The sequence below is a fragment of the Oncorhynchus clarkii genome, chromosome 30, assembly GCF_045791955.1.
Source record: "Oncorhynchus clarkii lewisi isolate Uvic-CL-2024 chromosome 30, UVic_Ocla_1.0, whole genome shotgun sequence".
In the NCBI taxonomy this organism is placed as follows: Eukaryota; Metazoa; Chordata; class Actinopteri; order Salmoniformes; family Salmonidae; genus Oncorhynchus; species Oncorhynchus clarkii.
In genome coordinates, this window is record NC_092176.1 from 35,890,363 (window position 1) to 35,903,303 (window position 12,941).

The 12,941-nt window shown below is 42.2% G+C and overlaps 1 protein-coding gene across 1 annotated transcript; it reads left to right on the forward strand.

The window, feature by feature from the left end:
* Positions 1-32: 32 nt before the first annotated feature.
* On the forward strand, positions 33-8,693 carry LOC139390039 (replication factor C (activator 1) 5). The gene is made up of 11 exons (XM_071137151.1): positions 33-185; positions 479-543; positions 768-904; positions 1,089-1,168; positions 1,408-1,481; positions 1,890-2,049; positions 2,172-2,253; positions 4,071-4,200; positions 5,579-5,656; positions 8,089-8,143; positions 8,277-8,693. Exons 1-11 carry the CDS (start codon positions 139-141, stop codon positions 8,374-8,376), a joined length of 1,008 nt encoding a protein of 335 aa, XP_070993252.1. The 5' UTR covers positions 33-138; the 3' UTR covers positions 8,377-8,693.
* Positions 8,694-12,941: the final 4,248 nt, after the last annotated feature.

Below are 12,941 nucleotides of genomic sequence, written 5' to 3' on the forward strand. Positions count from 1 at the left end.
CAGTAAAACAACGGATGCGATTGGTTGCAAACCTGCCGTAAACTGTGCATCGTAATGTAATGCACGTTTTGTTGAAGTAAAGCGCGCCATTTGGATAATATATTGGTGAAAATTGGAGAACAAATTGAATCGATTCAAATGGCATCGATTGGCAAGATACCGTTGCAGTCAAGAAATTTGCCGTGGTAAATTGAGCTCACTAGCTAGCCGGTGTCCGATGCTAGCTAACTAACTAGCTTATTTCTTGCCAGCAAGCATGCTAACTAATTAACTAGCTAGCTAGCTACGTTAGCAGGCCTAATTAGCTCGACAAAACCCCAATCATTGTGTTAATATGTTTCCCCTGCCTATACGGTGTAGCAAAGTGTTGTGATTTGTATTTTAGTTGCCTTGTTTGTTCATGTACACCACCTCTTCCCTGCTTACAATGTAGCCACGCATGCGCGATGCTGTCTGACATTTTATATCTTTATTTTAGGGTTGAGAAATACAGGCCACAGACCCTAGATGACTTGATTTCTCACAAGGACATATTAAGCACCAGTAAGTATGTTTTTTTTTCAGTCTTTGAAACAACAGGGATGGAACTTCTGCTGTAGAAAACCTGACCTTTATTCATTCCAACAGCAATTCATTTCAAATATATAGTCAAGTGAATTTATTCAAAATAATGTTTTCATTCTCAAATGAACTACAGTTGTTTTTTTGTTGCATGAGTGCATATGTAACAACATATTTGTCGCAACCAATCCTTTTTCTCTTTTCAGTCCAGAAATGTATCAGTGAGGACAGGCTGCCACATCTCTTGTTCTATGGACCTCCAGGCACAGGGAAAACATCTACTGTTCTCGCCTCTGCCAAGCAGCTCTACAAGGAGAAGGAGTTCAACGCCATGGTCCTGGAGGTACGTAATAACTCAGCCCTGATATGTAGAATTATCAAAGACAAATGCTGTGCTCATAACACTGCACTTCAGGGTTGTCATGTTTTCCAGTGAGCAATATTGATTCTTAACATTCAATGTTAGTGTGCGGCATACATAACTGTTTCCCAGTGCATCAATAATGCATACATTTATTTATTTGCAGCTTAATGCGTCAGACGACAGAGGTATCGATGTTGTACGAGGACCCATCCTGAGTTTTGCCAGCACCAGGACCATATTCAAGTATGACAATAATGAATAATACTTCAAAAGGTTTTGTTTCCTTGCCGTCACTGACAGGTCTGTATTTGTAGAGAAGTAGGTCTCTTATCTACCAGTAGTTGTCTACCATATTGCAATCAGTTTCCAAGTCTTTTCAGCGAGGACTAGGAAACACAAAGGATTGCAAGTACCCGTGTCCTTAGATAACCCTGACTGCAGTTGACAAAATGTGTGTTTATTTATTTTTCTTTGTCTTCCAGGAAGGGTTTCAAGTTGGTGATACTGGATGAGGCTGATGCCATGACCCGGGATGCCCAGAATGCATTGCGGCGAGGTAACCATCTGTTTTGAGTTGTTCACCTGCTGTGTACCAACTGGCCAAATGAGCTGCCTGCGAGCTAACCAGTAATTCTCACTGATGAAAATATCTGCTTACTGTAACATGGGGACATGAGAACACAAGCAAATGTTAAATGCATTTGGGAGCGGTACCGCATATTAGCCCGATTATTTAGAATAGTAATGTGCTACAATTGCTTGTAATAGATGCCATTGATTTAACAGTTCACATTTTATATTCTACATTACAACATTTTAATGAGCATATGCCCACTGAACGTCAAATCATTGACATCCATTTCTCCCTGCCGGTTTCTACTCCTATTGCTACCTCTCACTTCCCCCTCTACCTCTCTCTTCCCCCTCTACCTCTCTCTTCCCCCTCTCTCTTCCTCTCCTACAGTCATTGAGAAGTACACAGAAAACACCAGGTTCTGTTTGATTTGTAACTACCTGTCTAAGATCATCCCAGCCCTGCAGTCTCGCTGCACCAGGTTCCGCTTCGGACCCCTGTCTCAGGACCAGATGATACCCAGGCTGGAGTTTGTTATCCAGCAGGAGAGGTGAGGGGGCTCAGGAGTTAATGGGTCAGGGGAGGTGAGTGGGGCCTGGGGAGGTGAGTGGGGCCGGGGGAGGTGAGTGTCGCCTTTTAATCAGAGACGCATGTCTGCTCTTGTCCCTGCAGCATTGATGTAACTCCAGATGGAATGAAAGCTATTGTGACCCTGTCATCGGGAGACATGAGAAGGTCCCTCAACATACTGCAGGTACGGAAAGAGTGCTACCGGTGTGTAGCTAAATGTGATTAATTGCATCACAGTGTTGAGTTTTTATTGCTGGTCTAAATGTATTGGCTAGTGGTGGGCACCAAAATCGATAATTCAATACTGCTCTTTAATTATTTGTCTTTTTTAACGTAAAAATAAAATGTTTTTTTAAAACTGTATTGTTGGTTAAGGGCTTGTAAGTAAGCATTTCACTGTAAGGTGACAGATACAACAGGTACCTGCTGTAATTCAGCACATGTGACATAAAAATGTATTTGATATAGTTTGGTACCCTATATATTACATGACTGTTCCTGTAGCCATAAAACTGACCTCACAGGCTCACAATTTAGCATACTAATTGGCCTGCTGAATAATGGTTGATTGTATTCAACTGGTTAGGTAGGTTCAGACCCCCTGAACATTCACACCAGGTCCAATGGGCAGTCAACAAGCAGTTGTCTGAATTTCACAAAGACTTGGAAGTTAACAGAAGATGAACACAGCTGCAATGTTATTGATAAAATAAAAAAAACTACATCTATACTGAACAAATATATATATATATATATATATATATATATAAAGCAACATGTAACCATTTCAAAGATTTGACTGAGTTACAGTTCATATAAGTTAATTAGGCCCTAATCTATGTATTTCACATGACTGGGAATACAGATATGCATCTGTAGGGGCGAGGATCACAAAACCAGTCAGTATCTGGTGTGACCACCATTTGCTTCATGCAGTTCAACACATCTCCTTCACATAGTTGATACGACTGTTGATTGTGGCCTGTGGAATGTTGTCCCACTCCTCTTCAATGGCTGTGCAAAGTTGCTGGATATTGGCGAGAACTGGACCACGCTGTCATACATATCCCAAACATGCTCAATGGGTGACATGTCTGGTGAGTAAGCAGGCCATGGAAGAACTGGGACATTATCAGCTTCCCGGAATTGTGTACAGATCCTTGTGACATTGGGCCGTGCATTATCATGTTGAAACATGAGGTGATGGCGGCGGATGAATGGCACGACAATGGGCCTCAGGATCTCATCACGGTATCTCCGTGCATTAAAATTGCCATCGATAAAATGTAATTGTGTTCGTTGTCCGCGGCATATGCCAGCCCATACCACAACCCCACTGCCACCATAGGGCACTCTGTTCACAACGTTGACATCAGTAAACCGTTCGCCCACACGTTGCCATACAAGAGTCTGCGGTTGTGAGGCCGGAATGGACGTACTGCCAAATTCTCTTAAACAACGTTGGGCAGCTAATGTTAGTACAATGAACTTTGAATTATCTGGTAACAGCTCTGGTGGACATTTCTGCAGTTAACATGCCAATTGCATGCTCCCTCAACTTGAGACATCTGTGGCATTGTGTTGTGTGACAACTGTACATTTTAGGCCTTTTATTGTCTCCAGCACAAGGTGCACCTGTGTAAGGATCATGCTGTTTAATCAACTTCTTGATATGCCACAGCTGTCCGGTTGATGGATATCTTGGCAAAGGAGAAATGCTCATTAACAGGGATGTTAACTAATTTGTGCACAAAATTTGAGGGAAATAAGCTTTTTGTGTGGATGGACAATTTCTGGGTTATTTTATTTCAGATCATGAAACATGGGACCAACACTTTACATGTTGCGTTATATATTTTGTTTCAGTGTATATTGTTTAAAAAAACTGCAACTGATATGGATTTTCCATATCGGTGCCCAGATTCTGAGTACACTCCTTATGGTCAATTTCTTTTTGTTATTTCTAATGACTGACTGATTCCTTTCCCATGTATTTCTCAGAGCACCAGCATGGCGTATGGGAAGGTCACCGAGGATAATGTGTACACCTGCACTGGTCACCCACTACGATCCGATATCGCCAACATCCTGGACTGGTCGCTAAACAAGGACTTCACTTCCGCTTACAACCGTATCCTTTATTCTCTCCCACAACCATATGTATTTCAACGATATCTATTACCACAAGTTATGTTTAGCCTACTCTTTTCAACAACCAAATGGCTCGTCCCCCCCCAAATGGCTCGTCCCCCCCCCACAATGGTTTATGTTTAGCCTACTCTTTTCAACAACCAAATGGCTCGTCCCCCCCACCACAATGGTTTATGTTTAGCCTATTCTTTTCAACAACCAAATGGCTCGCCCCCCCCCCCCCCCACAATGGTTTATGTTTAGCCTACTCTTTTCAACAACCAAATGGCTCGTCCCCCCCACCACAATGGTTTATGTTTAGCCTATTCTTTTCAACAACCAAATGGCTTGTTCCCCCCCCCACAATGGTTTATGTATTGCCAAAGCAGCTCTTTCAAATAACAATATCGCCAATGTATGAATGCCTTGGTGTTTCTACCTCTTCTAGGAAGTGGCTCTGAATGCCTTGGTGTTTCTACCTCTTCTAGGAAGTGGCTCTGAAAGCCTTGGTGTTTCTACCTCTTCTAGGAAGTGGCTCTGAATGCCTTGGTGTTTCTACCTCTTCTAGGAGGTGGCTCTGAATGCCTTGGTGTTTCTACCTCTTCTAGGAGGTGGCTCTGAATGCCTTGGTGTTTCTACCTCTTCTAGGAAGTGGCTCTGAATGCCTTGGTGTTTCTACCTCTTCTAGGAAGTGGCTCTGAATGCCTTGGTGTTTCTACCTCTTCTAGGAAGTGGCTCTGAATGCCTTGGTGTTTCTACCTCTTCTAGGAAGTGGCTCTGAATGCCTTGGTGTTTCTACCTCTTCTATGAGGTGGCTCTGAATGCCTTGGTGTTTCTACCTCTTCTAGGAAGTGGCTCTGAATGCCTTGGTGTTTCTACCTCTTCTAGGAAGTGGCTCTGAATGCCTTGGTGTTTCTACCTCTTCTAGGAAGTGGCTCTGAATGCCTTGGTGTTTCTACCTCTTCTAGGAAGTGGCTCTGAATGCCTTGGTGTTTCTACCTCTTCTAGGAAGTGGCTCTGAATGCCTTGGTGTTTCTACCTCTTCTAGGAAGTGGCTCTGAATGCCTTGGGGTGGTGTATTTTGCAGGGATGTTATTAGGTCGGTATAGAAAGTTAATTTCAGTGATGTAGCCTATGAATAGAGGATTGTGTCAGGAAAGCACAAATTCCTGGTTTAATCAGGAAGAATCTCACCCCTGTATGGGATCAGGACAAAATTACATCTGAAAGTTGGCTAGGTGATGATACTGTATGTCAGTTTCTGGGTATGTATGGATATATAGAGGATCATGTAAGAATATCATGAATTCCTGGAATTATACTGAAGGACAAATCCCATCCTTGATATTGAGAGATGTTCCTTAGCTTCTGATCCACAGAGATTCTCCAGCTGAAGACGCTGAAGGGCCTAGCCCTGCATGACATCCTGACTGAGGTCCACCTACTGATCCACAGAGGTAAGGACTGGACTGGAGGCAGTAAACCTGTACACTGCTGTGGTTCTAGAGATTTCCATACTGTATGGGATGGGTATTTCCATTGAATGCATCACAGGTACAATCACTGTATCCCCAAAGTCTGAAGTTGTATTTTTTTAAATGTGATAATTGTCTGGGTCTTTTTAATGTGTGAATTATATACTAGATTATGGACTTAAAAAAAAAAAGATTGTCTGGCAGGGCAGGGCCTAGCTTACTGTTATCTATCTATAGTTGATAGATCTATTCTAAACATACTTCATACAGCACATTATATGAGAGGCGAGCTGCTAGGAGAGCGAACTGCATAGTGATGTTTTCTTCCTCTGGTTTCCCGGGAGACCCCTCGCGGTTGCCATGGCTGCCAGTGTTCTCATTGTAGAATGAATGGCTTGCCAGTGTTAAGTGTGGCACGCATCACTACTGCAACGTTTTAGCCTGACAGTGAATGCCTGTTTTCTTATTTCTGAAGTTATGTGTTTCACTAAGCTGTCTTGGCAGATTCATCAGGTGTTACCATAGAGGGCCTGTGAATTATAGCACTTAAACTTTTTATGATGCAATGATATATTTTTTGAGGGATTTGGTACACTTCTGTACCGTATATGAGAGATGTCACTCCTTATATAACAGTAAAATTATACCGAATAAAGTACAGAAATTGGATAGTGATTTTTAGCAACGCATTCAGCTACCTGAAGGTAATGCTAGAGAAGCATGGATGCAAAACTTGGCAAAAGGAGTATGCAGAGGCTTAGATTTAAAAGGAGCATGCAGGGGCTTAGATTTAAAAGGAGCATGCAGAGGCTTAGATTTAAAAGGAGCATGCAGGGGCCTAGATTTAAAAGGAGCATGCAGGGGCCTAGATTTAAAAGGAGCATGCATGGGCCTAGATTTAAAAGGAGCATGCAGGGGCTTAGATTTAAAAGGAGCATGCAGAGGCTTAGATTTAAAAGGAGCATGCAGAGGCTTAGATTTAAAAGGAGCATGCAGAGGCTTAGATTTAAAAGGAGCATGCAGAGGCTTAGATTTAAAAGGAGCATGCAGAGGCTTAGATTTAAAAGGAGCATGCAGGGGCCTAGATTTAAAAGGAGCATGCAGGGGCCTAGATTTAAAAGGAGCATGCAGGGGCCTAGATTTAAAAGGAGCATGCAGGGGCCTAGATTTAAAAGGAGCATGCAGAGGCTTAGATTTAAAAGGAGCATGCAGGGGCCTAGATTTAAAAGGAGCATGCAGGGGCCTAGATTTAAAAGGAGCATGCAGGGGCCTAGATGTAAAAGGAGCATGCAGGGCCCTAGATTTAAAAGGAGCATGCAGGGGCCTAGATGTAAAAGGAGCATGCAGGGGCCTAGATGTAAAAGGAGCATGCAGGGGCCTAGATTTAAAAGGAGTTGGAGGGAATTGTTTGTCTGTGGTACTTCATCAAATCTAATGATCTATTAGCAATAAAAATTGCAGTTAATTTATCAATACGTAGAATAATGATTGCCGCCAATGAATTCGAAGACAGTAATGCAAGCAGCTTGTTGTGTTGTAGTCTGGTTGGCCGAGCTTTAGCTCAGTCACGCCCACTTGAGTCCAAGTGTGAAAGAAGGTGTGGCTGAGGTTAGGTTCTGTTCATAAAGAATTATGTCCAAAACTGCCTGTACTTTCTTTGTGCAGTCACAAAGCCTGTTTCAGTGTTCGTCATTTCCTTGCGGTTCTGTAGATACTAACATTGACATGTTAATAATCTGAAATTCATGTCATAAAGCAAAGTGAAAGCATTACTGTAGCATAATTAATCAATCAAATTGGGACCACTGGATATCAGAGATACTCCTCGACACTCTGTATCCTTCGGTAAAAGAGCATTTTAAGGTTTTTGTAAATTTGAGTGTCTTCACTGCAGCAGTCTGGTCCCAGGGCCTAGTCTCTGACACATCTCTTTGTTGTGTGAACGTGAATGGCCTTCCATTGATTGGGAACCATTTGGGGCAGCCTCCACAGATGCTAATTCCTTTGACATTCAAACTGCAGCCATTTGACGGTAGTCTGTAATCTCGTTTTGAAAAGGAGGAAGATGAGGAAGAAGGCTTGCTTCTTAGCTGGGTGATTTCCTGGTGTGAGGTGAAGCCATTGAAGAACAATGGGGGTTTTTCTCCCCCATGGAGAGGTGTCTCCTCCCCCATGGAGAGGTGTCTCCTCCTGTGACGTGGAGATTGGTCAATGCCCCAGTCCTGTGTAGATGCAGATTGTAAGGATAAGGGTCCTTCCTGGTCAGAAGATGTGGATGAGTTCGTGGGTGGGGGTCGACTCCGCGCTAAGATCAAAGTCATGGCGTTACACCAGTTCATTTTCTGGTGCATGTTTTGAGAGATTTTTACACTTCTGTGTGTGTTTAACCACCCGTGTTTGTTGATTTCTTACAGTGGACTTCCCTCCTGCCATTCGGATGGGCTTGCTTATCAAGTTGGCAGACATTGAGTAAGTGCTCATATCTTCAGTATGTTGGTTGTATACCCATCAAATTGTATACCTTACTCATTGTAAATCCCTCTGGATAACAGCATATGCTGAATGATTTAAATGTAAATGAAGATGACTGATATTTTTCTAGGTACCGGCTGGCCTCTGGAACTAGTGAGAAGATCCAATTGAGTTCGATGGTGGCGGCTTTCCAGGCAGTGAGAGACATCGTGGTCAATGAGGCCGCCTAGACCAGTAGTCCTCAGTCACAAACGTCTAGTACACATAGGTCACCTACCATGGTCCTGGAGAGCTACAGGGTGTGCAGGCTTCTATTCCAGCCCAGCACTAACACACCTGATGCAATTTCTACATTGCTGGTCAAGACCATTGTTCGTTGAGTTAGTGCCAACTGACTTAAAGGCTTTGATACCCTTTTGTTCACACAAAAAAATACATTTCACTCGAGACTAACTTCATAAAAACATACTTGTGCTTGTCTGCTCAATATTCCTGTCTGTATTTACATTTTGATATTGATTGTCAAATAAAATGGTTTCTTATGTAATCTAGTGTCTTATTGTATGCTGTGCTGTGTACGAAAGTCAATGAATAATGTTTCAGTAGACTAATTTACTGTACACAATGCAAGCTTTAGATTTACTCTCAGTAAATGTACACATTTAAATAACAAAATACACACTATAATAGTTATCATACAATATACCTCTAGCACAAAAATGTAGATTAGTTGTTCTTGATAGTAATTGTATTACATTGATGTAAATGAACCTGAATAATGTTAGGATTCAAAACTTTTAAGAGTTCAGTCGCATGTTTGAGTCACTTAACTATTTGCATCCATTAGCATTTTGACATCCTGAGAAATTTCTTTGAACAAATAGCTGATCAGACATGACTGATTTTTTTTGTCTAAACCACAAAGTAGAACCCTTGCCTTCACCTATTCAACCATAACTTCAGAGAAGATCAGAATGAAAGATGCATCACCTCAGGGCCCTAGAAAGTTCTGTCACTTCTGTCATACAATATTCCCGCGATTTTGTTATGCTTTCCAAATGGAGGCAAATAATAAGCTTTCCTCCCTTGACTGCTATCATTAGTTATTCAATACTTCCAAATAACTCCTACATTTTAAATGGATGCCAATAATCCAGGCTGCCTCACATCCGGCCATGATTGGGAGTCCCATAGGGCGGTGCACAACTGGCCCAGCGTCGTCCGGTGTAGGCCGTCATTGTAAATAAGAATTTGTTCTTAACTGACTAGCCTGGTTAAATAAAGGTTAAAATAAATAAATATGCTCTCCCCCTTGACTGCTATCATTAGTCAATACTTCCAAACAACTAAAAATTAATTTAAAATGGACGCCAATAAGTATTCTATTATTATTCCCAAACTCATATACATTTTTCCTTGTCTGAGGAGCATTCCGGCATGTTGAGTCATGGGGGTCTAACTTTGTTAAACCAGGATGCCACCATGCTGCAGTCTGATGAAACACGACAGTGTCTGACCCGGTCCTTGTGGCCAGTGAGGACAGTGCCTGACCCAGTCCTTGTGGCCAGTGAGGACAGTGCCTGACCCAGTCCTTGTGGCCAGTGAGGACAGTGTCTGACCCAGTCCTTGTGGCCAGTGAGGACAGTGTCTGATCCAGTCCTTGTGGCCAGTGGCTGATCCAGTCCTTGTGGACAGTGGCTGATCCAGTCCTTGTGGCCAGTGAGGACAGTGAGGACAGTGGGGACAATGAGGTCAGTGGCTGATCCAGTCCTTGTGGCTAGTGAGGACAGTGTCTGACCCGGTCCTTGTGACCAGTGAGGACAGTGTCTGATCCAGTCCTTGTAGCCAGTGAGGACAGTGTCTGATCCAGTCCTTGTAGCCAGTGAGGACAGTGTCTGATCCAGTCCTTGTGGCCAGTCAGGACAGTGTCTGATCCAGTCCTTGTAGCCAGTGAGGACAGTGGCTGATCCAGTCCTTGTAGCCAGTGAGGACAGTGGCTGATCCAGTCCTTGTAGCCAGTGAGGTCAGTGTCTGATCCAGTCCTTGTAGCCAGTGAGGTCAGTGGCTGATCCAGTCCTTGTAGCCAGTGAGGTCTGTGGCTAATCCAGTCCTTGTAGCCAGTGAGGTCAGTGGCTGATCCAGTCCTTGTGGACAGTGAGGTCAGTGGCGGATCCAGTCCTTGTAGCCAGTGACGATGTGGCTATTTTTGACTTATGGAAAGCGGAGAAGCAGGTAAGTATAGAGCAGTTCAAATTATTTCCATGTGCAATAAAAAATATCCATGAATTTAGATAGACAATTGAAAAAAAGAGACAGAGAAAAGCTCTTTGGATTAATATATATTTTTTAGATATAAAAATGGCTGACCTTCTGGGTTAAATGCAATATCCTTAAGGTGTTATCTCCAGAGGAAGATACCAAGGTGAGCTTCAGTTAGGAGTGAAATAAACACAGCTTGAAGGAACATTCATTCATATTTAGTTATCAATCTTTATACAATTATATGATAATCTATTCAAAATAATGGTTAAATGAAAAGTGCTATCATCAAATGAAACATTAGCCTCAACTCCATAACAAACACAGCAAGATGTCCGACCAGTTGCAACATCCCATATCTTGATGACTCCGTTGTCCAGTGGCCAGAAGCAGTCTGGATGATTCTCTCTCATTGGAGGCTGCTTTATCACCAGGGGTTGATGGACGGGGTCCAAACGTGAGACCCCACACTGTCTGATCACAGTTCAGGCTCTTGTCCTGTCTGTTGCTCTCCGGGGGAATAGCAACCTTGTTGACTCTATACAGACAATTAAGCATTATTGACAGTAAACTAAAAAAATAAAATAAAATCTCCAGAGGTGCAGATGAACATCATCAATACTTTCAAATCAGGAAAGAGGAGAGGAAGCAATGGAGAATGGAAGAACGAAAGGAGGGAATATTTACAGTCCTGTCTTTAAAGTCCATACATGCATACCATACTGAAGCAGCCAGGCGACCACCAGTGGTGGAAAAGGTACCCAATTGTCATACTTGAGTAAAAGTAAAGATACCCTAATAGAAAATGACTCAAGTAAAAGTCACCCAGTAAAATACTACTTAAGTCTAAAAGTATGTGTACATTTCTGTATGTATGTAAATGTAATTGCTAAGATATACTTACGCATCAAAAGTAAAAGTATAAATAATTTCAAATTCAAACCAGTCGGCAGGATTTTCTTGTTTTTAATTCACGGTTAGCCAGGGGCACACTCAAACATAATTTACAAACGAAGCATGTGTGTTTAGTGAGTCTGCCAGATCAGAGGCAGTAGGGATGACCAGGGATATTCTCTTGATAAGTGCGTGAACTGTCCTGCAAAGCATTCCAAATGTTACGAGTGTTTTGGGGTGTCAGGGAAAATGTATGGAATAAAAAAGTACATTATTTTCATTAGGAATGTAGAAGTAAAAGTTGTCAAAAATATAAATAGTCAAGTAAAGTACAGATACCCCCAAAAACGACTTAAGTAGTACTTTTACAGAAGTACTTTACACCACTGGCGACCACCCACACTACCCCGTGTCTCATAGATCAGGCGAACTGGGATTGAGGGTGGGCGGATCTCAGCTCCAATATCTACCATGCTGTGTGTTCATGTCATGCTGTTGTTGTTTTAGGTCTATCTTTATGTAGTGTTGTGGTGTCACTCTTGTCGTGATGTGTGTTTTGTCCTATATTTTTAATCTCAGCCCCCGTCCCCGCAGGATGCCTTTTGCCTTCTGGTAGCCCGTCATTGTAAATAAGAATTTGTTCTTAACTGACTTCCTGGTTATCTAACAATGCCTTCCAGTCAATAAGAGGAAAACAGAGCGCCCATCATGTCTTTAGATCGCTAAATGATGTAAAATAGCCTAATTGTTGTTGTTTTATTGCGTGTTTTTTAGTAAAATGAGAATAATTTATCTATTTCCTGTACAGTACAGATTTCCTGATTGGCTACTTTAGCACATGTACTCTTGTTTTCTATTACGTACAATTGATTTGTCCCTGATTTGTTTGATCTACAGTGAACCATTTTTAAAGAGATATCTATCTGGATTTCGGCTATCGGATAGGATTAAATGCATAGAAATATAATGAATAGAACAACTGTCCCCATTCAAATCACTTGCTATGTTGGCATTACTTATCCAGTGATTTTTGTTGTTGTCGACGTTTAGAATGTTCGCATAGAAAATAAATGCGACAATTGCCTGCTAGGGTGCGTGAAAGCTTCTTGTGTCAACCAAACCGTAATGACGTCACTCACACCCCAAACATGTTTTCACAAAAACCTAGTGTGGAATACAAATTGTAGTGGCTGAAGTGTTTCCATTACCCACTTAGGTAAATTACGCATTAATAAATTGGCGACAGCCTGTATGTCCTCCCACCTATCTGTTTCATGTTGCCCGCGAAAGCCACAACGCAATAATAACTGAATCATATATTTCTGGGACGAGTGCCAACGCATCGCCACGGTCTGCGCTCATGTACATCTGAAGTAATCGGATAGTGAAACTTGCCAGCCAACCAGAAAAGCAAGGCGTTCTGTAAAGTCAGGACAATCTTGTTCCTGTAAAGAAAATGTTTTATAGAAAAAGCAAACAGTAAACATTTAGTTACATCCAGGCTGTATTACATCCGGCCGTGATAGGGAGTCCCATAGGGCGGCGCACAATTGGCCCAAATGATTTGGCCAGGGTAGGCCCTCAATGCAAATAAGAATTTGTTCTTAACTGACTTGCCTAGTTAAATAAAGGTTAAATATAA

Excerpts from the sequence above, each read along its gene's own strand:
- LOC139390039 (XM_071137151.1), top strand. The coding sequence starts at position 139 with ATGGCATCGATTGGCAAGATACCGTTGCAGTCAAGAAATTTGCCGTG. Across the intron at positions 1,482-1,889 it reads CCAGAATGCATTGCGGCGAG|TCATTGAGAAGTACACAGAA; the intron begins GTAACCATCTGT and ends CCTCTCCTACAG. Across the intron at positions 5,657-8,088 it reads CCACCTACTGATCCACAGAG|TGGACTTCCCTCCTGCCATT; the intron begins GTAAGGACTGGA and ends GATTTCTTACAG.